General features: G+C 39.9%; 1 protein-coding gene across 1 annotated transcript in view; it reads right to left on the minus strand.

Moving 5' to 3' along the window:
- Nucleotides 1-543: 543 nt before the first annotated feature.
- INO80C (INO80 complex subunit C) overlaps nucleotides 544-24,585 on the minus strand; it is a gene marked incomplete at both ends in the record, with an annotated part of 29,039 nt that continues 4,997 nt past the window's right edge. Inside the window, 4 exons of the mRNA XM_079533001.1 lie at nucleotides 544-675; nucleotides 5,117-5,184; nucleotides 6,873-6,984; nucleotides 9,724-9,834. Coding sequence (XP_079389127.1) covers nucleotides 544-675; nucleotides 5,117-5,184; nucleotides 6,873-6,984; nucleotides 9,724-9,834 — 423 coding nt within the window. The remainder of the gene's footprint in view (nucleotides 676-5,116; nucleotides 5,185-6,872; nucleotides 6,985-9,723; nucleotides 9,835-24,585) is intronic.

A 24,585-nucleotide genomic window follows, 5' to 3' on the forward strand; every position in this document is an offset into this window, starting at 1 on the left:
ATGAAGCTTCAATGTGAAGCTGTTCACAGTGCTCTGTACCATAAGCATTCATCCCAACAGCAGCAGTTAGCTGGTATGTTAACTTGGATTTTTACAGGTGGGATGAGCTTCTTCATAGCCAAATGGAAAGCACATCTGCAAGGCAGGTCTTGGAAGCTGGAATGTCTTGGAACTTTTTCCTTTATTTAACTGGCTGTTTATTCTTCTGAGCCAGATCAGTACTTTATAAATAGAGTGGGAATGAAACCCTGTCTCTAAAGAAATTACATGTAACTTGGACATTATGGTGCCGATCCATGTCCTTGAGGTCTTAAGTTACCTTGGCCACCAAACCAAATCGCTTACAAAAATGGAAAAGTAACAAATGTAAGTATTTGTCAGAATTAAATCCACATGTTCATTCAAATCTGTGTGTCATCAACAACTTCCAGATGTAAATATCAATGGAGAGTCTGAAGGAACCTCAATCCTGCAGGCAGTCTCTGTCATAATTCTCAAACCTAGCACCATTTCAGAGGTGACACACAACAATACTTGGTCTTTTCAGGAAACAATGCTCGTTGCTTTCCTTAGAGCCAGGTATCCTGTAACCACATCTGAAGGCAGCATCCGAATATAGGCAAATTCTTCAATAGTACTAAATCTCAGCTTGCTCTGGGGATCTGTGTAATTTGCCTGAAAAAGAAACAGTGGAGAAGATACTGTTCAGATAAAATCTCTAATCAAAATACTCTAATAAAACACATAATTATGAGACCAGAAATTACTGACTTCCTTTTTTTTAGTAACAGTGCTGCTATTCCAGCATGTGACCAAAAGTTTGTATGTTTTCTTCCTCATCTCAGAATTTATGAGGAGTTAATTAACCCCCATAAAGTCACATTAGAAAAGCTTTAAACATCATAGAGGGCTGGAACAGTCTCATCCAAAACACTGCAAAAGAAATTCCCCAACTCTCTAAACTCACCCTAGCAACTCTGTGCCTTGTGCAGTCTCTCCCAAGGCAGCTCTCCAAACAATCAGGCTGCTGCCAGCAAATTGCCCAACAAAGAGGCTGAATTATGGGTGCTTGGATAGCTTTGGACTGATTTTTCTCTTCCTCCATACAACTTAGCTTTTAATTTACTTTAAAGTGGTTGCTAAAGCAAGAGAGTCTCAGCTTATGGTGCTGTGACTGAACTGATAAGAAATTTGAACTCCACTCTTTGCTTTGCTGCAGTCATCTGTTTTCAGGATAGAGCCTGGCCAGCTAGCCTTGGGCTAGGTTCACATCCTCTACTGCATTTGGGTCTCGAGTGCCTGGGAGCGGTGCCAATCTCATTCCATCCTCTCCCCTTCCCTGTCGCTACAGAAACCCTGAGCTCCTATGGACTCAGAGCAGCACAGGAGGCCGGGCTGGAGGATGGTAGGCTTGAAGGTACCCTCTCTCCACCTTCAGCCTCCAAGACAGCAGCGACATGTTACCATTATATTCCAAAGTGCCAATGCCCCACAAGTGTCCTGTGCTCCTTTCCTCAATGGGAGTTGGTGGTGAGGCACAGGCAGCTGAAATCTCTTGAGATGCTGCTAGTGAAGCCGAAAAGGCCAGGAAGGCACAAAGTGTTATAGTATTACAGCACACAGCCTTCCACCAGTTTTACGATGGAAAGGATACGTTGAGCGCGGAACAATTCACGTAATCGTCTGGCCTGATAAGGCTTAGCAGAAAATGAGGTGTTATTTGTAGCATGTCTCGTTACAAAGAAATGCTATAAGGTTAATTAAACGTAGGCAGCTAGCAGGCAAGCCATCAATTCATTTCCAGACAAATGGCAAAGTTAGGACATGAGAAGTAAATTTATTCCTGGTGGTAACTTTATGGCTATAGCAGGTGTTAATTTACTTTTATTTCACATTTTAAATTTGGCCTTAGGTATCTAAAGAAAAGCTAAGCAAGCAGGCTGCTTCTCCAAAGTGCAAGACTCTGTAATAGACTGGCCAAACTATATCTGTAATTTGTGTTGCACATCAACCAATGTTAAAATTATGGCATTCCTTCACCATTCTTATACTTCACACTGGGCTGCACTGCTTGCATGTGTTAACATGACGTATGCGTAGTTTGGCAGCTAACATACAGTAAGTGTCACTAACTTAACCTAGTGCTTCAGCAAAAACTACAACGCAATAGCAAAGTGAAGAGGATTTTACAGAGACAGAACTCTGCTGTACTTTAAAGTTAAGTCAAAGACCACAAATACGTGCTCTTCAAATACAATAAATTATCTTGATCTGTTTCTATAGTAAAAAGGAAGAGATGTTCAAATATTTGAAGTTTTTAAAATCGGCTCTACATTGAATTACTGTGTTTTGCATGTTAATATATCTAAATACTCATCTTGCAACTTTGGAAATAGTAGTTTTATTTTGCAATGTCAATATAGTAGGTAATAGCTTTTGAGTTCTAGGCTGCTTTACAAAGATAAATTGGCTGCTCTGCTTAGACCAATGGTAAATTTAATTCCATTTGTGTTACACAGAGAAAGAGAAGAGAATCAATAGAATTTAATTGTGGCAGTTAATATAACTGCAGATGTACTGATGAGAGTATTTTAATGCACTTCTCTTTTTTTTTTGTACCTGCTAGACCATTTAATTCTTTCCTAAATGAGTAATGCTAAGGAATTTATTTTACTTTTTTTTTTTTTCTTTCTCCACAGGGAATCCAGCATTCCCATACAAAATACAATCCTATACAAAGGCTTTCAGATTTTAAATAGAAAATATCAGGACATTCTTCTTATACTAGATTTCTAAGATATTCTATTACTCCACATATCTTCCTAGTAGAAATCTTTAAAATAAATTTAGTGCTTCTTAGGCAACATTTCTGGCTCAGCAATTTAGAGGACACACTGTCTCAGTTATCTTTCTCAATACAAAAGACTTTTTTTAAACATGGTATTTTTTACCAGAGTCTGGGGTAACCTCACAAGCTGCATAAAATAGGAAATGAGCCACACTGCGATTCGAGGGTGGAATTTATTTTTTTTTAAGTGGAAAGGCCAGAGGGAAAAAAAAAACACAAAACCAGCACTGAATGGAATCTTACAGAATGGAGATTATTTACACTAAGTTCAATAGTTAATATAGAACAATGTGTAGATCACTGACAGAAAGCAAAAGCTAGTAAAGGAAAGCTGGGGAGTAGAAGTCTGCTTCCAGTGGCCAGCCTGCCCCATGGCTGTCAGGAACACTCTTCACTTACACCTGCACCGTCATCTTGCTGTAGCTGTGATGACTGACTGGCTTTGCAACCCATCAAAGGCTGGTGCTGGGAAGAACTGGTTGGTTCCTTGGACGTGGGGCAGACAAGGATTTAATCCTTTATGCCTTCTGCCCCATTTAAGCCCAGCAGAGGTGCTGTTGCAGTTTTAACAGCACCTGTTGTGAATGCCACTTGCAAAGCAATGCTAAGAGGAGAGTAGAGGAAAAAGAGGGAGATCTTGTTTTCGCATTTCCTTTTGAACAGTGGGTTACCAGCCTTGATCTAAGCAACTCATTTCCCTTCCAAATCATGTTTGGAGGCAGAGCTGAGAACATGCCACCTCCTAGGAGGCTTTTCTAAATGTGTTACTTGAAAAAGTCAAAGATGATAGATGTTGTCAAATCAAAAACTCAAATGTTAGGATGTGAAGGATTACCGTTGGCTCTACAGCTGTTCTTTGGTCCCCCTGTGCTGTGAATCCACTCTCAGGCAGCCCTCAGTGAAGTGCTCACCCATTGTTTTCCCAACAGGGACTTTTATCTAATTCGGTACACAGAATACAAGGTGCCCACTTAGTAAGAATGTGTTTAATCCTTTGTTTTATCTGCACCATACAGTGAATATTGCCAGCTGATGCACATTGCTCAAATCTCACTCTGAAGATGGAACTGTTAACTTTATAAGGAGCTTTATAGTGTTAACATACATCAACATACCATTTACAGGCATCCCTATGAGGTAACATCATCTCTGTGAGGTGGGATAGTGCCCTAGTAGGGATTCAACTGAGGGAAGGGACCCAGAGAATCTGTATAAGGCTATTTGAAGTTACAAAGTTCTTGTCGTTGTAGTTATTTAGTGTAACCATTACTTAGTACTTTCTATAATCTAAACTGCAACCTTCCTATTCTTTCCTGTTGTAGTAAATGCATAGGCTTCTGCGTAATCAATCACTGAAAAGATGTAAACCTGAGTATTAGCAAAGTGAAAAGTTACTGTTATTAACACCTGTTTTAAGTAAAACAGGAACAGTATCAGCAGCAGATACAAAACGTTTGTTGGGCAGAATTCAGGGACTTGACTCATGTTTTGTACCAACAGACTCTTGTAACAATTCAGGTGCCAAACTGCAACTGCTTTGACTTTTTGGAGCACGTGCAAACCATAATTAAACCATAATTAAGGTCAAGTTAAGGTTTTTGGTTTGTTTTTAAACAACAAAAGCGTGTGAAGGAGCCTATCTGTGACACACAAGCAACCTATCTGCAAAACTCCAAGTTCCAGCACTGCAGCATAGGGCTATTCAAAATGCTTGAACATCCATGCCCATGTGTTTGAAAGGAAGTTAGTGAGTAATGGTAACATTTTTTTTTCAACCCGTGAAGACCGATAACATTTTGCATAATCTTGTTCTTGGGAGGTTGCTTAACCATCTTTCTGATACTTTCCCAAAAAGCTACAGTGAAAAAACCAAGACTCAGGGAAACACTGAGCATGGAAAGCTTCAGAGTGTGTGCTTAAAGCTTGGCAAAATTGAAGTCATGGAGAATATGGGGTGCCAGCTTTCATTGTAACAAAGCAGAGTTGAGAGGGATGGGGACCAATGCAGACTCCACAGCTGGGAAGTGGTGTGATAGGAGCCAGCTGGCAGGGCAAGGTATTTAAGCTGCCCTGGCATCTGTTAAGATCCTGAGGACTTGGAGATGCTGGGATAGTATTTGGGGTTTGGCCCTAAATCACAGGACAATTATTAAGTGCAAGACTGAACAGCAGCCTCAGCATGTATGTTTCTTGCAGAGGCATGTACCAGTTTATTTAATTGTTGAAAGTTAAATGCCAATTTTGAAGAGAAAAAAATACAATACTTACTGGAAGTCCTGAAATGTCTGAATATTTCTTTGCAGGCTTAAAGGATGGAGGAGCGTCAATACTAAAGTCTAGGGGGAAACGAAAGGATAAGTTCAGTATACTACATACATTTTAAAAAGAAAACCCAGAATGTGAAGAGAGAACAAATATTTAAAACAGTGGGTTTGATTTGAGGTATCTGTTAAAGCAGCAAAGAACCGTGAAGCAGAATCACCTCTGAAAACATTCAGCCTGGTAGTGCTGTAAGGAACAGCCTGATTCTGCTCACTTCAGTAATGCAAGAGTTCAGTAAACAGAACTCCATTCTGTTCCATTTTTCTTTTTTTCTGCAGAAGGAAATGCAATACAGCTATTTAACGTGTGCTGATTTCCTCCAAGTCTGAACGAATTCCCTCTGCAGTTGCAGAGAATAGCAGATAGCCATTACTGCACACATGCTATATGGTAAGACCATGAAACACTGCTCAAGATTGTAGCTCTGAAATGCTATAATCCAGAAAAGCAACGTAATCTTTTAAATCAGCTAAATCTTTAAGCATGTACCACTTTAAGCCCAGTCAATGACCTAGAAAATTGTCTGAATGTTTAAATTAACTGATGGAAATTGCTGTTCTCTGATGCCCTTTAGATACCAAGTCTCATTCATGTATGAGATATGAGTGTTTAAGATATGACTGGCATGGCTAAGTAGTTAAATTGCTGATTTTCAATGTTTACAAAACTATCTGGTACCCGGCTCATTTCTCTACTCCTTACTGAACTCCTTTGCAACTCATTTGGCTGCTTTGATAAATTGAAACTCTCCATCCATGTCAAATCATAGTCCCATAATTCAAAAGACATTAATTGTATGGACAGCTGTTCTTAAATATGCAAGTGAATTTCTTTTGCCACCCTCTTAAAAAAACCCTTAAATTTACTGTTGCAAATAACAGCTAATAGAAATCAGCAGATGTGGGCTACAGTAGGCAGGCACACACAGTAGCATACGCTCTTCTGTGACAGCTGCATCTAGAACACTTTAAAAAATGGCAAGTTATGACAACATGTATATGCACCTGCCCAATTCAGAGATGCCTCTAGTTGCTTGAATGAAATCTGAGGAACAAATTCTACCTCCAGTTAAATTCAATAATATCGTACTTTACAACTTGCCTTGAAGTACATTGAGATTAAAAGTAGTGCTTTAATTCTGCTCCTGTGGTTTTACGCAAGCTGGCTGTAATCTGGAGTGCTAATAGTGTTGTCTGAACTGTGCTGAACTAAGTAAGGGATGTAGGACTTAAGGCTTCCAAGAATCTGGGTAAGGAGCTGGATAGAAAGCTTGGGCTGAGGACTCTGTTACCATGTGTATGTGGCTAGCAGAATCTCACTTGATAATAGTTTCAACAGAGCTAATGAAGCAGCAGCTACTGGTGTGCAGATACACCTTCACGAGACATGCAGGCAGCTCCTCAGCAGAGAAGAGGTGACAAAAACACAATGGGAACAAGAAGTTTCTAACCTGGCTCTGACAAATGCACTTCTCACATAGAACTCATTCCCCAGATGTATCCAAACTTCTTCACAACACTCCAAATCATTTTTGTCACCTTACTTTTCCCTTGGCCCTTGTGTGATCAGGCTAGTCTGAAATGCACCCCATTCAAGCAGGATACTGCATTCACTGATGAAACAGCTCAGGTTCACTTTTAAAAAAGTTATTTGTCTGGATTTTATTATTTATAAATACAAGCAAAGCGTCTAAGCAGCTTACAGCTAGGATCATTTAGTTGCCATGGCAATGCCCTTTCAGAAGCAAGAATTTGTTTTAGGTTCTTCCAAGTTCTGTTCTTCTTGCCAGCTGCTGCTCCACCAATGCTGGAGTGCTAGAATTAAAAATATGATGTTCAGAGAAAAAATAAAGAATACCATTTCAGAGCATGATACTTCTACTTCCTAGTCTTTTAGATACATCTCACCTTGTAACGAACCATTTGTTATCCTCACTTATTTCATCAGCAGACTAATATACTGTACCCTTTAATTTTAGTTGCAAGAAAAAGACTTTTTGGGCCATGTCAAAGAGCTACTATATGTTTAGGATTAACTGAGGGAAATGAAAATCTGCTTTTTACAGGGAAAGAGAAAATGAATGTGGTTAGGTTTAGCCTGAGATTACAGGATTCTGTATGCAATTCCCATCACACTAGAACTCATACTATGAACTTGTGTCTGAAATTGTGATTACACGGCTAAATTGTCTCTCCCTTTTTTATGGCACAGTACAGGTGCAGCTCCAGCTCGTTTGAGTAATCCGCGACTGTAGAAAACATAACTGAGCATGCAAAATGTAATGAATGATATGAGAAGCTTTTTGGAAATTTTATTTTTCTTTCAAATGATAGAGGGATAGAAAAGGAGTAATAAATGGAATAGTGGCTGCTGAGGCAATTTTGCATTTTGAAAGCTATGCTCGCAGAAGGCTTGCTGCTGGTGCTATAGTGCTGGTTTCACTTACTAAATGGAATGCGAAGTAATTTATTTATGCTCCTCCAGAGACAGAAGATGCACAATATACTGTACTTTTTCTAAACGATCAAAGGACACAGATTTACAGCTTTATTTCAGAACAGAAACTGTTCTCAGAATTGGGGAGTTGTAGTTATCGCAGTTAATAATTACTACCTGCCACCTCAGTCTCATCAAAACTCAGCAAAGTTCTTTCTGCTAATGCACTTCTGCTGTGATTAGTTTATAAATTAGGCTGCTGAACTGCTGAGAATGATAGCAGAAAGGATTCAATGAGAAAACTGTTTTCCGTAGATGTAAGATATATTCAGAAAAAATGTTCATGAGCTGTTGATGTATCTGTTTTGGCAATGCACATCTACTACAGAAAGTACGTGCAAACGTTGCTCTGAGAGTAACACCTTAGTAGCAGCCACTGAAAACAGAGGCTGTTGCAATATGAGATGGAAACAGATATACCAGCACGTTCCTAGTTCAAATTCATTACCTGAATTTTCCCCCCAAATCATTGCACAGCCATTATTTTTCACCCAACCTCAGCAGGCCACAAAGTTTTGCTACTGCTTTGAGTCTCTCATCCATAATGAAAAGAAAAAGGAGGCATTGTCCTCTGAACAGTTAACCAGAAGTTCAATGCTTACAGAGTAATCTCTATCATGTTTCTGTGTAACACCTGTTTAGAGGTATGGGTGAGGCCAATAAAAAGCAAGCACGTTAAGAGATGGATGATGTTTGACTCATTTTCTTTTGTTTAAGGTAAACTGGGCTGGAAGAAAGTAATCCAAATTGTCGTTAACAGTTCATACAGACAAAAGGCCAGTTAAACCTCAATACATTTCTTCTCGAGTTATTGACTGTATTCAGGATGATGACATTTTATTATAACTGCCTATCAGTGTTGAAGCAGTTGTTAAAGGCCCTGTACTTTCACTACAATTTCAAGCATGCAAACTTCTGCATTGCCTCCTCGGATATGGGGATGTCCCTCTAAGAATTGAAGGCTCAGCATGCCTTAAGGCAATTTAAATCCTATAGGGAAGCTATGTGGAATGCCCCTGGGCACAAATGGAGCTTTTCCACTAAACCCAGTTTCCCAGAGATGCTCAATGGAGAATTAGCATGAATCAAGAACACAGTTGTTTCCTTGACTGCTCTTCTTGTGATGGAAGTCTGTAAAGCAGGCACATAGCAACTTGCAAGTCAGAGATGAATTTTACACCCCCTGCCAAAGCCTTGCTTAGTGAGCAGTGTGAAGCCTGATTACTCAGGTTTTATGCTGAGGATATTGCCTATTATTCATACAAAATTAAATCTGGGATAAAATCCTACTTTCTAAGTACTGGCTTAAGACCAGCAGTCTGAGAAGTTTGCTTGCCTAGAAAGCATTAGTACATTGTGCCAATGAGTTGGCCCTGGCAGAGCAAGATATTAAAACCAAACCCAGCAGTGATAGCATGACTAGCTCTAGCCTTCCTTCAACTTCTCCCCCAATTTCAATCTCACATTGTTTTAGCAGGCTGTATTTAATCAGCTGTCAGAGTTCACACGATTTCTGAACACTGGAAGACAAGGCTTCTGGGGAGCACACAACATTTGCTTCTAAATCTAGCAATTACTGCAGGCACAGACACCACAGGTCTGTCACAGTTTCAGGGAATAGGAGAGGAGCAAAATGCCAGCCACTAATGACTAGGTGGCTGAGTTTCAGTTCAATTATTTTGCAGCTTCCCCAGGTTAGGATCTAGGAGGTGGGATTTCTACATGTACAGTGGTATAAATAGTGCCTTCTAGTTCTGCTAGTTTGTGAGATACTGCACCATAAGACTTCCTCACCTACCTTAATCTAGCAAGTTCTGTTCCAGAATTTAATACAGTAGTTCTCCCTCTGAAAGATTGCCACTTTCATGTTCTAACATGATGTGTACTTCAGACCATAACGTGCCGTGGACTTGAGGTGAGTTACTAAAGAATTGCCCATCTTTTATTTGGCTGTAAAGCTGACTTTCTTAATATTTACATTAGCAATGTGGTTAAACAGAAATCTAGGCAGGGTTTTATTTGAAGAGTGTAGAATTTCAGACTGTTCGTATACTTACAAGGAAGTTTGGATCTTTAAATGGTAACGGCTTGATGGCTGTTTCCACTGATCCTGTGCTGGAGTCTGTGTTCAGAAATTTATTTTCATTCATGACCTCTCCACCTGCACTCTGAAAAAAGAACTCAGGCTTACTGCTTGTTACTGCAAGCAAGTTCAACCAAAGGCTGCACATCTGCTTTATTGCCAACCTGTTGCTGTTCAGCCTGTTTCTTTTGAATCTTTTAAAGATGCTGCATGGCAGTGACAGCAGTGGGGATGTATGACACAGCATTTGTCAAGTACTTTACAGTGACATATAAAGAGGAGAAAAGGAATAGAGTGGCTGAAGGCTACTGACTAAAAACAGCATTGGTTTGATTTCAGTATTAATGAAAGCCATCTATGAAGTGCAAGACAGAAATGTGAAACCAGAAATAGCCCAAGTGTGTGCTGGATGTATCAGAGCGTTCGGTATTAAAGCACTGATAGTAACAAAGATTATAACATTTATAAAGAGTTGTTTCTTTTCGAGGTTCTAAAGAATAACTGAGGAATCAGTTTATTCTGCATCCTTGACTTTGGTCATGCTTGAGCAAGGATTGAAGGGAAAAAAAAAGATTTTATTATATGTATTATTTTTATAAGCAAACCTCCCAAAAGCTACATGGATACAAGTAGGTGTTCTCTAGGCTATTCTCTATTGCTTATTTATTCAGCAGGAAGAGCAGTGGGAGAATGTGTGTGATTGGAAAGCTAAGAAAGTTGTGTGACAGTCCAACCGATTTCTGATATTTCTACATGGCCGATTCTGTGCTGTTCTTTTATGAGCACCCTACAAGTCTATGCTAACCAGAACGTGCTCACTCTACGTACTTAAATGTGCTAGTGAAATCCTGATCTGTATTGAAGCCAATGAGAATTCTGCCACAGAGTCAGTAGTTCAACCAATACGATTTCATACTTTGATTCTTTTTTCTTAACGAACAAAAAGCTTCACTAAAAGCTAGATCAAGATTTACTGAACGGATGTTTAAAATGTTTCTCTGCCTTTAGATAGATAATACTTAAAACAAAAAAAGTTTTTCCATGAAAATCTACGCTGCAAAACTTTCTGTGTTAATACATGCTCTTAAGTAGGAGAAAAAAAGGATCATTATTATTAGCGAATATGGGAGTATCATTAGAATTTGGGACTACACAGCAAGGTCTTCGAGCCAGCACAGAATCACAGAATGGCTTGGCTTGGAAGGGACCTCAAGGATCATCAAGTTCCAACCTGCCCCATCACAGGCAGGGTTGCCAGCTGCTAGATCAAGTACTGGATCAGACTGCCCAGGACCCCATCCAACTGGCCTTAAACACCTCCAGGGACAGGGCACTATTCTCTCTCAGTAAAAGAACTTCCCCTTGAAATCTCATCTAAATCTCCCCTCGTTTAATTTAAAACCATTCCCCCTTGTCCTATCACTATCTACCCGTGTAAAAAGTTGATTTCCCTCATGTTTATAAAATCCTTTATAAATTAAGCATGTCCTTCTCCATGTGGTTACAAAGGAAGTGTTTGTATTCATAACTACACGCATAAGTAATTACAGGATTAGGAACTATGCGAGCTGAACTCTAGTTTGGGGAAATACATCAGTTACTCAACATACTGTAATACAGCAAAGAGAGCTCTTACATATTCAAAGAAAAGAAGCTGTCAGGTAAAATGGTCATGTATCTAACATCTTATTAAAATAAAATATATGAATAGGAATGACCTGTTTTCAAAACCACAGTTGGTACTTTGTAAGCCCACGCTGCAAGGGATACTGTCATAGTAACAGCAGGGAAGGAACACTGAAGCCTGTAGCTAAAATCTGATTCTTCCCTTGCTGAGGACAATATCAAAAGGCAATGACTGTCACAGAAACAAAAGAAATGCAAACGGATGTTTATAAACTGTGTTACGTGAATGAGCAGAGAAAATACTGTCTTACTCAATCCTGAATAGAGTGACTTTATACAACATGTTGCTAGACTTCCGTGTTCATGCAAATGCACGCTTCCAGCACTTTGGATTTCAGCAGTGAATGTTACTTTACTGTTAATCTTGAGAAAGACAAGGCTTGCTATACAAGATTATTTTTGATGAATAAATTACCTCTGATACTGTTCATCAGCAGTATAAATTCTGTAACTGGAGGAATGAGCGCTCACAGTTGCTCTTCAAAGCCTTTTTTCCTTTAACTTGGTATCATTTGGTCTGTCTTAAGTCCAATCCTGCAGTTTCTAATTAATTACTTCATTACTTTTGCCACTTCGGTGATCTACTCCTAAATATTCCAGTGTTTATGAAACAGGTTTCAAGCAGCATTTGAACAATGTCTCATAACAACATCTAGCATTTTGAGACAGAGTAAACAGAAATGGATAAACAGTAAGGGGCAGGAAGCGTCCTTGTACACTCAGTGCTTAATTTCTGTGTACATATTACACTTGCGTCCTCACTGGGTTGTTCTCTGTGGGTTCAGTGCTAATCTTGCTGGCATGCTGGGCAGGAAAGCAAGGAACTGTTCCTGGCAGAACAACTCACAAATGTAAATTTGACATGTAGTTTCTTTTCCAGACCACCTCCTGAGGGATTTCAGGTATTTGTGCCACTAAGAGTCAGGATAACTGATGCTGAGGTTGTGAATTTTGCTTGTGCACAATGGCAGAGGCAGCAGGTTCTGGAGCAGCAGGTGCTGCTTTCCTGGCCCCATGAGCACCCACGTCATCACCTGGTCCCACTGGGGCAGAAGCAGAGCAGTAGCTCTCCTAAACAACTGGAAAGCAGTGGTTCCCTCTCCAGTTCCTCTCCTAGGTAAAGGGGCAGGCTGGTGTGCAGGACTGCACAGCAGTCTGCAATTGACAGCACAATTTGGGAGCCCTGTACAGACTGGAAAGCAAATAAGATTGAGTACTGTGATCCCTGTTAAAACGCAGGGAACTGAGATAAAAGACATACTGTAGAGGCATGCCAGTTCACTCAGTCAGCATTGCTTGCATGAAGACTCTGATTTATAGCAGTAGCACTATGGAGGGCTGATACTCAGCAAATGTGCTTTTCTTTCTGGAAGAGAATTAAAGAGTTCAACAGGAGCACTGCTTCCCGAACAACGTACTGCTGCACATAGCTCCAATGCAGCCTGCAGCTTCCCAGCTGATACTTTCAGCAGGTTTTCAGCCCTGAACTGGAAGTGTCTGAACAACCTACAAACTGTTGTCCAGCCTGTTTTAAAATGTTAGGATGCAAAGCTTAAGAAACATAATTTATTGTTTCAGGTTTTCGGTGCATTTTTTTTAAAGCTTTTACAATGCCAAGTGAATTTTAACCAGTGCAGATCTACCAGTGCAGACCTTTATACTGCAAAACCCATCCTTTGTGAAAGTAAATAACACGCTGACAAATGCAATACATTATTTAGGGCCTGAAAGAAGATTCCTCAGTGAAGAATTACTGTGAAGTAAATGTAATCTTTATCTTTTAACATAAGTTGAACAAAACTCTCTCAGCTGTGCTTGTTTGCGTGGTCATTTTGTTTGTAAGATACCATTCATTCTTCACTGCCATGTTAGGGAAAAAAAAACCAGGAATGAATTCAGATTCCCTCTGTATCCTATCAAAGGATCACAGTCTCATCAGCGCAGTGAGGAAGCGCATGTCAGTGGGGAACATGTACTGCTCAATGTGTGCTGTAACCCTCACTCATGTGCGGGGGAACTTCCCCTTCCTGTGAAATTCACAGCTGTTCTTCAGCACATTTTCACTACCCGGCCAGCTACCCTCTGCCCTACAGTAATCCCAAATGCTTTGCAGTGAGGCTGGAAAGAAAGCACAACCGTGGGCTAAAACTCTTCATAGCGGTTTTAAACTTTCTCTTTAACTGAAAAAAAAGTGAAGGTGTGATTGTAGTACAGCTGTGATTGTAATACAACACTTACATTAGTTTACTCCAAATTAACAATAAAAAATGCCATCAGTCACCGCATTCAGTCATTCATGCCTTCTCATCGACCCTTCCCCTGACTGTCAGTCTCCATGGGCGTCCGTGCTGCCATGTCTTCCCAAGTCCCATTGGATATCAAGAAAAAACTTCTTTACAGAAAGGGTTGTTAAGCTCTGGAATAGGCTCCCCATGGAGGTGGTTGAGTCACCCGGATATGTTTAAAAACCATTTGGATGTGGTGCTTGGGGACATGATTTAGTGGAGGGTTGTTAGAGTTACAGTGGTATGGTGAGGTTGTGGCTGGACTTGATCATCTTGAAGGTCTTTTCCAACATGAGCAATTCCATGATTCTATGTCACCTCCCTCTGTTCTCCTCTGCCTCCGCTTTAGAGTGTCCTCATTAGCCAGGCACAGAGCAACCTCAACTGGAATTGCATGCTTTGAAAGGTGGTAGGCAGCAGGTCAAAGACTTCTTATGGGACCACTTGTACAGTTTTATTCCTCCCATAAAATTGTGTTTATGTGCTTTAGCTGAATTTTAACCACAACCACAGCATGACAGGTTGGCAGCATATTTCACTATTAATAGATGTTACCCTTCTGGGATAGAGTGGAGCAATAGTGGGAAGTGTTCCTTCTGCTTTGCAATTCTTTTCCTAAGACTATCTATCAAGTTTTCAGTGCATGCCAGCTGGGTGGGATGCAGTTCTCTCTCCCTTCCATTACAGATGAGGACTGGATGATGGCCACTCGCTGAGGCTCAGGGCTTCGTGTCGCTATGAGACAGCAAAGGGTCTAGAAAGGAAAGACTTGTGGCAAACACTCAAGTCCTACAAGTTTGTCTGGAGAACAGACCTGAGCTGAGCTTTCCTACCTTAGCACTGATTTCTTTTGAGTAAAGCCAAACCCCAGGAATGAGTCTAGCTTGGACCCTACTGCATATGCTGGGAGAAAACTCACACTGGGAGGCTGTCTATTTGTATGCTAGTTTCAATCTTAGGTTTTGGTAAATCAATCTTTTTTCAATATATTCTGTTCCAAATTCCCTACCGCAGACGTATTGGTTTTCACATGATTTCCAAAGCGTGCTCCATCTGTCTGGTTTTAGTTAGGGAGAGCACAAGCAGAATTTGTAGACCGTGGACGCCGAATTCTTTGTTTTGGCTATTTCCAGGTGGAATCAGCACCATGGGATTTGGGATGGGTGTCTGATGAGCCTGAATATCAGGTAGAATGAGTTTATTATGAAAGTGCTTGTCTGAATCTTCTTTTTCTTTCTTTTTTCTTTCTTTTTTTTTCCCCAAAGATGAAAACTGTGTAACAGAATATATAAGAAACATGTAAGATATGAAACATGAGAACCAAATTTTGAAGACCTCAACGTGTGTATTTCTGGTATCCTATCAGCGCATACCACGCATGTCATGCCATAGAAAGAAACAGGATTTGCACATACTGAAGGTACAATATGATCTTCTGTGGCCATTTTTGCTAGATGTCACAGTTTCACGCAGCAAAATTTAAAAATAGAATTTTAAAACAGAAAGTAAACTGTACAACGTGTTGGCAAAACAAAACTTAAGTGCATAAATAAATCCTGTAAGAACCAGAAGGGGAGTCTCTAGTTGAAGGAAGGAAAACCAGTATGGTAAATGTTGATTATCTGTTTTCTGCAAATCATTCTTTAGTTAGTTTTAACAGTACAATGGGTTGAGCAATTGAAGTTGTCTCTGTAGTTTTCTGCTTTGGTTTTACGCTGAAATCCATTTTCTCTGTATTCACCATTTCTAATTCTCTGGCGCTGTCTTACAGCGATGTCTAGGGGGCTGTAGGTCACTACTGAAAAACAGTGATAAGAGCAGTCTGGTTTTAAATGAAGCACTCAAACTCATTGATAATAGTGCCCCAAGCACCTAGTTCGGGTTGCTGAGGAACTCACTTATCTCCAACATTTGTATGTGAAGCTCAAGAAATTGTTAAAGTGATTTTTGCTTAGTTACTTTTGGCAGCTGATTTTCATAATCATAATACTGCAAAGAGATTCTCTGTTTCATTGAGAGTTGCATTAACTCTGCCTCAATACTACTATTTGTCTATTTATTATTATTATTATTTGGTAATAGGTTACTTTTAAAGCAGCAATATTCAACTTGTAGAAAAACTGACTGAACTTGAAGCTTTGGTTAAGTTCTGCGACATCCTGATGAAACTGTGGCATGCAGCCAGGGAAGAAAATGGTAATTTCTAGAAGAAATAGATAATACCTGTATTTTCCCTAGCAAGCAATTACAGTGAGTGATAATGCCATGCAGAAAAAGTGCAGAGATGTCACCAGATCACAGCAGCAGTGATAGAAGCAGACTTTCCAAAACTGGGAGAAGATTTTGAATGTCAGCTATTTAACAGAATCCCAGCTGACACTGCACCTAATGGAACACTGAAATGAAGCCTGATAGAATTTCCCTTGCCTTTTCTGTGGTACATGGTAGTGTTTTAGGAACATTCTCCCTTCAGAATGATGAAACGATTTCATCTGCTTATTTTGGGGCAGGACAAAAAAGATTTCAGCTCGGAACTCTTTGAATGCCAGAAGGGAAAAAATCTTGTGTATTCACAGCAGATTTTGTTCCCAGTACTGTAGGATACTGAGAAACTCAATTTGCTAAACACAAGAGAACTACAGTGCAGGTCGATGTTCTTGATTTCAGCTGGCTAGTAGAGCGGGCATTGTGTTCAGTCACACACACAGTGTAGTTTGGGAGAAAATCCACTGAAGTCAGTGAGTTTCATTGATGCCAACTCTTCCTAGTGGAAAAGACAAGGCTCCTGGTGCAGGTTTCTACCACTAGAAATCAAAAGGAAAGCCCTAAAGGCCTGACAACAAAACCATTTTTGTTTAAATTAGCATACTTTAAAGGAGATTTCTGAATGGTTATAATAGTAATAGTTTACAATTCCAAGTGTATATGACCACACGACCCCCAGGTCCCCGTCCAGCAGCTTATCTGTGTGTGCCACAAAACCTGCCCACTGGAAGGCAGCACTTCTTCCCTTCTAACTTGCTGAGTATTTGCACTGAACATCAAGAGTTAACGAACGATGCAAATTAATTCCAAACATACAGCTAAAATGCAGAAATAATCCACCCCGTTTGGTGTATGAAAAGGGGACTGGGGGTGTGGGAGTGGGACACGGAAAAAGATTCAGCTGCACGCTAAATCAATAAAGATGCTAAATAGAGACATACACACCGTCCAGAAAGCAATCTTCACGTTATGCTTCCGCACCGCAGTTTGGAGATGAGTTAAAACATCTTATGTTCCAACTGCCTTAGAAAGGCTGGATAACATTTTACTCATGTGCTAAAAGATTGGACTGTCACAAGGTGATGGATGGCTTTTCTATGTTCTCTGTAGGGCATTTCAATACCATAGACTCCAAGTGCTCTTGATTAAAAGGCGACATTCCCATTTAGGGTCCCGTCACTGCCTGAGCTTCAAACCATTATCATTCACCTGCACCGGTGCTCCCAGTGACAAAATACTTACCAAAATGTATAAAATACTAATTACTTTAGTCACTTTGATAGAGGTATAAAACACCCCGAAGCAAAGCTCTATTACATTGTGTGAGGGATTGAATGCAGAATTAAAAATGCAGCCAAAGGGAGGGTAAGATTTTAATTACATTCCTACCTCTCAAACATTGCTTGGAAAACTAGAAGAAAAAGGCCTAGCAATTTTGTGACACAAGAGCTGCCTTTTACTGGTACTGCTCACTTGAGAAAAAAAATATCCAGGAAAACTCTTCAACATTACTGAACTTTTAATCATTGACTAACAGTCTTCAATAAAAGCTTTGATTTCTCCTCAAGAGATTTCAGATGCCAAACATATTTTTCCATTTTAAAACTTCCAAACTTGGACAAAGTTTTGTAACTCACAGATATTTCAAGGTAAAAAGAATATTACTATTTTCTATGGGGAAAAGCCTCAAATAAAATGTAATTGGGACACAACTGTGAATAGCTGCACACTATCCCAGAAAAGTGTGGTTTAATTTGCATTTGCCACAAAGCTCCCTTAGGCTTAAGTAATTGCAAAGGAACTCTCACTTTCAGATTTCACTTTGTGGACTCAAACTATTCCTTGTTTATAATGTTTGACAGTTTTCTTTATTTCTTTATTCTTTATACTTGAAAGGAGTGTATAAACAGGAGGGGCAATGGTTGTTTACGAGGGTGGATAGTGACAGGACAAGGGGGAATGGTTTTAAACTGAGACAGGGGAGGCTTAGGTTAGAGATTAGGAGGAAGATTTTCACCCAGAAGGTGGTGACACACTGGAACAGGTTGCCCAAGGAGGCTGTGGATGCCCCATCCCTGGAGGCATTCAAGGCCAGGCTGGATGTGGCTCTGGGCAGCCTCGTCTGGTGGCTGGCAACCCTGCACATAGGAAGGAGGTTGAAACTAGATGACCATTGCAGTCCTTTTCAAGCCAGGGCATTCTATGATTCTATGATATGATTCTATGATTGTTAAGAAAAATGTAACTTAGACAAAATTGTGAGCTGAATGGCATGCTGAAGCAGCTTTGGAGCTAAAATTTTAGTGTAGATAGAATGAAAAAGCACATTAATTCATGCTTTCTCCAAGAGTAAGTAAAACTAAGCCCAGCTAACAGAATATTTTGGTTCCTCACAAGAAAGAAATCTTCTAAACTGATGGGCCTCATGACTGAAAATATATGGAAATAGAGTAGCAAGAAAGACTGGAGTAAATCACAATTGATTTTTTTATAAAAACTGCCAGTACCTTCCTTTCTGTATTAGAAAAAAAATAAGCTCAGTCAAGGACTTTGGCTCAACTGCATGCTAAAGTTTTCAGTACTTCATTTGCTACAGAACAGCTGAGGTCAAAGAATTCCAGGGAAATAAAACGGAGGATTACACTATGCTGATGTGCTTTTCTCACTGTAATGCTGATCAGGTGATCAGGGAGCATATCAAAATCCCTCTGTCCAATAACTTTGGTCAAGTTGGAGTAGAATCCAAGTCCATGTACTTATCTGCGCCTGAATCGGAGACATGGAAAGCAAAGAGATACCAGCTCCTGTGGCTGACAAGAAAGCAATGGCATTCTGCAAAATATACTCACTTTCCTGATTTTAGTTTATTCTGTAAATCATTATCAGTTTTGATAGGAAACAAAGTTTGAGTATTTTCTTCAGGGAAGGGCATTAATTAGTTTCAAGCAATTAGAATACTCTAGTTTTATACCCATAAGTTGTGGACTAACTGGTAAACAGGTACAGATAACAAAACTTTACTTTTTTTTCCTGTTTTTTGCAACTTTTAGGCCCTCTTTGTATCTGTCTTAATTGTCACTTGAAACATATAAAAATTCTCATTTTATTTCCATTACATCTTTGCTAACTATACTTCCTGCTGCCACAGTGCATGAGGAAATCTCACCAGTCTTACTGCAAAGACTTCAGTCTAAAGTTACTTGCTTGAGATTTTTTTCATTTATGTTTAGGTATTTGAGACTCATACCGACACACGATGTCAGAAAGGCAAATGTTAGCTACAATCATACAATCAGTAAGGTCAGAGAAGACCGTTAAGATCATCTAGTCTGACCATAAAGGTACAGTGGCATATGAGATAATTCACTACTAAAGCAATTGAGAGTAAAAATGTTTTTTTTTCTTTTAACTTCAAAAAGTTACCAGAGGTACATGATATCAGAGAGCAGTAGCTGTGTCATATGCTCCAAAGGTCTAACAGCCTCAACACCAAGCCGTCCTGCTTTGAATAGCAGTTTCCAAAACTTATGCAAAACTGTAGATGCATTGTCCTATGAATACACACGTTTAACTGGATAAAACTGGATGACAAAAATACTGATGACTGTACCAAAACAGACAACATATGGCTGATTTTACTCCGATGAAAATAAGGTGATACACTGCACGCTATTCTGAGACTACTGAGGGAAAAGGGAGCAGAGAGCAGAGCTAATTTGAGAGCAAATTTCTAAATGTTTCTGCAGAAATATTTGTACAAGCCAGTGGTTGTTTGCTCAGTTGTGTAATTTTGTGGCAGTACAATTCACCTTGTTGTTACATAGTGAAAATGAAGAAGATGAGGACCCATGGTACATCCTGGAAAGGGCCAGACAGTTTAGTGTTTTGCATATAAACTTGTATCCTGACTGCCTATTTTGCTGGATTTAAAGCAAAACAGAACTGTTACAAGACTTGACTTTCCCACTACATTATAATTAGTGAAGTATCACATCCATTATCACGGGTGAGAGAGAAACACAGTGTTTAATATTTTTTGATGGGCTTAATAGGGTTTCTTGATAAGTTTTCCAAAATCTGTGATGTAGCAAATCAAAAAAATACCTTTTGGACACAGAGAAAGGAGGATAAAAGGACATTTCTGTGGCTGCAACGAAAAACAATTCTGGCTGCTACAAATTGGACATAGCAAAAAGTAAAGGAAAACTTCTGACCAATAGAGAATATTGAAGGATGCTCATTTGAGACTCAAACGAGCACTGCTAGTTCTAGACTAAGTAAACAAAGGTGATTACCTTTAAGGAATAAGGACTCTCCCAGCTGACAACCTCAGACCAGGGCTGAGGGGCCTGAATGTGCTGCGAGCGTGTCAAGATGCAATGGTGTTTTCCTGTTTTGGTTTTTTGACTTTTAGAGCTAACATATCTGTAAGAACATTGTGATGTTCCTCAGAGGGAAAAGAAATTCTAGCAGAATGTTAAGTATTGTTACAGAGAAGGGAGAATAGTAATAATAAAACACAGTCATTGAGTCTGGGGCTTCATTAAGACACCGTGGGGAAGGTTGCAGTACAATTGCAGTACCCAGAGCGAGCTGCTAAAGGACTGTAGGGCTGCACATCCAGGGAGAGGATGGACCCATCTTTATCAAATAAACCAGGCGTCTGAAAGGAGACGCTCACTGCATCACAGCACAATGAGGCTGCAGGGGACGTTCGGAGGTGGCCAACCCACCTCCTCCTCTAGCTAGGGTCAGAAATGAACTTGGGCCAGGCGGCATGAGCACCTCCAAGTACAGTGATAGCACAGCTCTCTGGGCTGCCTTCCATGTCTCTAGTAAAAAATCAATATGCTATGACATAGAAAATACTGTTTTTATTAACAAAAAGCTCTTTTGGTCATGAGCAGTCATATAACTCACGTTAATTACTGCCCTAATTTCTGCATGTTCTATTTCAGCAGTATTTCACTGTAGTCTTGATGGTTTCAGGGCATAAAGTTTCTAGGCAGAGGGGCTATCTTTTATTAAATACATCTGTTTATCTGGAAAATTAAGGCAAGCTTCTGAATGGACTCTATAACAACTCCAAAGAAAGATTTTTTAGGGCACATAACTTACATACAGTTTTCTGCAGGGCTTTAACTCCTTTCTTTCTCACAGATGGCAAGTATTTTCTTAACACTCTCTCCCTTCGCTGATTAACATCCCGTGTTCCTGGGATGCCAATGACCTTTACTCCAAAGATGGTCTAACTGACTACCTAACCACACTCTAAGCAATTGTTTTCAGTCTGTAATTAGATTTGGAAGTTGCTGAATCGTTGTATGCTTGGAAGCTTGTTTGTTTTTACAACCTATTCCACTTAGTTGACAATATCCATAATTGTAAACCTTTCTCAAAACTACACAGAAACTATTACGGGTGTCTCAGCCTTTCCTACCCTTCCTTTTTCTCACTCTTCTACTACCTTGGAAATGCATAAATCTGTGGAAGCAGCAAATAAGGCTGTAGTGATACAGCACACAGCACCCTTACAAACACAGGGGCTCCATGCAAGCCTATGCTACAGTTTAATTACATATCACTCATAAAACGATTTCCTTCTTATCCATTTCAAATTTGTTTCCTGGAATAAGAATCATATATTTTTATTACAACATAAATACTTGTTATTAAATGGCACGTCTACCTAGCTTTTTTTAAATCAAGCAGAAAAAAAAAGGACATAAAAGAGGCCATTCTAACAACTGTCCTCAATACCAGACTATGCAGTCATTCTCTTTGGAACAAACAGAATATCCATCCTCAGCTGCAGAGGAGGAAACATTTCCATGCCTCTCCCACTGCACCACACTGGCTCCAAGCCTGGCGGTTAGGGTGTGTGTGTGGAAAAAGGGGCTCTGAGTCCCCTGGGACAGAGGCAGGAACAGAACTAACTTCACGTGGGGGATCCAGCAAGCAGCTGGAAGAACCCCTCACAGAAAAAAGCAAGTATCAGTGCCCTAAGTGTGACTTCTGTTCTCCTTTTAAAAGAAAGGACTTACTATTGGCCCTCGAAAAGGCAGATGTTCATGGTTCTGAATCTAAATAGAAAGAGTTGTCTAAATCTTCAGGGAGAAGCAGCATCAGGACCCAGCCCTAGCATTTCCCTCTAGCATATTTTGGTGACACAGAATCACCTCTAAGGGGCTGACAAGTAAGCAGTCAGGCAGCTGAATCCTTGCCTTCCCTACCCCTCCATTGGCAAGGGCATGGGATCTGCTAATGAGTCAGATCTTGAATTGCTGCAGTTTCCTCTCGGTTTGTTAAGGTAAACTACTGAAACCTGCAGTTAAGAATCTCCAAGTTTAGGCAACAGTTCACTTGTAATGGAAAAGTGTTATTGTTGGTTTTTTTTCCTGCATGGTCCAACTTCTTCCCTATGTTAGTTCCTGCCTAACAGATCCCCTGTGAACCAGCCCAGCTCACCAAGGCAGCAGAGACACACTAAGTACTGCTGAGGGCTGGGCAGGCCTGGTGTGAAGCTGACAAGGCTGTAGGGGCAGGGAGATGTGAAGGAGACAGTAGGAGACTGAGCCTCTCTCCTTTATATCAAGATAAATTACTAGAGTGGTTAACTGTGCCTCCCAAAATTGTAGGTGTGCTTTCCAGGGAGACAAGACATGCTGTTGATGGATATGAATGTTGCTGTGAGGGAAAGGTATATTTTGCAATGCAGTGTCACAATTTTTATGGCTTTCTACAGCTCTAAGCCAAAATAAACAACCGATGTCTCAATTCTGTGTTCTTGGAATGCTTAAAAATATGTTCAAAACACTGCCATGGTACCAAATTAATATCTCTATTAGCCTTTCTAATAAAAAAAATAATACATTTATATAGCTGCATTGCTGTTTATATAACTGCATTGCCAATGCACTGCTAAAGAAAGAACTGAAATATTATCTAACATAATCATTTCACTTCACAAAAATGTGAAAAAAGGGCTGACAGCTATTCTAATCTGCACTACTTGGTTAAGTATTTCAAGTTTTCTTTGGTTAACCTGAACCTTTCAATGTGCTAAGGGGCCCCTCACATTGCCTTTCAGGAGCATTGCCTCTCACACAAAATGTCACGCAAAAGTACATGTGTAAAATGTTTTATAGATTGTTCTTTCTCTTTCAAAAAAAAAAAAAAAAAAATCCATTCTGTTTTATCTCCTTGCAATAGAAGCAATGAACCATATTTATTCTTTCTTTTAACCTTCCTGTATGTTTATTATGAATCCTGACACTGAATGCAATAACAGTAAGACTCTCCATTATCTTCTGGCTAAAGGAAAAACTAAGATCTCTTGCCAGGATAAAGTGAGATGGGTAAATAACATGACACCAGCATATTGATGCCCATAGTACAAGTCAACACACATATGCTTTCACCCTTCTACAAAAACACACATCTGTGTTTACTCTAAATCTCAAATCTAATCCCATTTGGTAGGGGGACCGGTAGTTCTCAGACTGGCATAGACTGGTTTGGAAATTCACATGCTGCTACGATTACAGATCTTCTAAACCCTTCAGTATGTGATAAATGTCAAGCAAAGTCAGTGCTCAGCTCTCAGCTTTGACAGTCTTCCTTTTAATCCAGATTGCTACATAAATCAATCCCCTCTTTTTCTTAAAATGAAGCTAAGCTTAAAACACACAACACTTTACGAACATTTCCCTATAAAATACGCTAATTGTTTTTAATTACTGTTTTTCCTCCTGTGGGATTGCAGGGATTCTGCTTTTTTAATAGATTTGACTTCAGATGTGCAACTGACAGAAACCAGTACCTCAGGAGAATCCTGGCTCTCATTAGTGGACAGCCTGAAAATGAGCTGTTTCTTATAAGAGTACAAAAAAACCTCCTAGAAGAGATGCTTCATATTTCAGCTCTTCACGGTCTGCTTTATCACACAGACTATCATCTTTGTGGTCACGCGTGTTTAAAAGGCATTAATCTAAGTGATGACCCTATCTGCTTCATTCAGAGATCTGCCATTTCCAGGGATTTTCCATGCTTTGCGGCCTGATGATGTGCAGTGCAATGTTGGATTACAATACCTGCCCATGGTACAGCTATCATAACCTGCCCACTGCTGCTCAAACTCTTGTTAGGACGAGGCAGTATGGTTTCAGCTGGATGAGTTCATTTGTAAGAGCCAAGACTCTTGGGTAGGAACGTGAACGAGAGCGCAACCTGAACAGCTCACCTCAGGAATTCTTATCAGTACCTAGCAATTGGTTGCAGTGTATCACCATAGCTCCTCTTTATCCAGTTTAAAGCATTCCTTATCCATTTAAATCAATTTAATTAGGTTTGAGTTGACAAGCCCTGGGAGCAGATTATGTCTTTGCTGGAAACAAGCAGTAGCTTCAGATTGGGTCCAATTCATTGGTTAAATTCTTTTTTTTTCAGTTACTGTCGTAACCTTCAGGGCTGAGAGATGTTTAAGGAGGAAAAAACGAAACAAAAGAAAAAACTTCACAGCATAATGAAAAGACGGCTTTTTCATAAACTGGCATGTGCACATGTACTTACACCTCCCTACTACTGCGTTGTATCAGGGT

The sequence above is a fragment of the Tetrao urogallus genome (genome assembly GCF_951394365.1).
Source record: "Tetrao urogallus genome assembly, chromosome: 3".
Classification (NCBI taxonomy): domain Eukaryota; kingdom Metazoa; phylum Chordata; class Aves; order Galliformes; family Phasianidae; genus Tetrao; species Tetrao urogallus.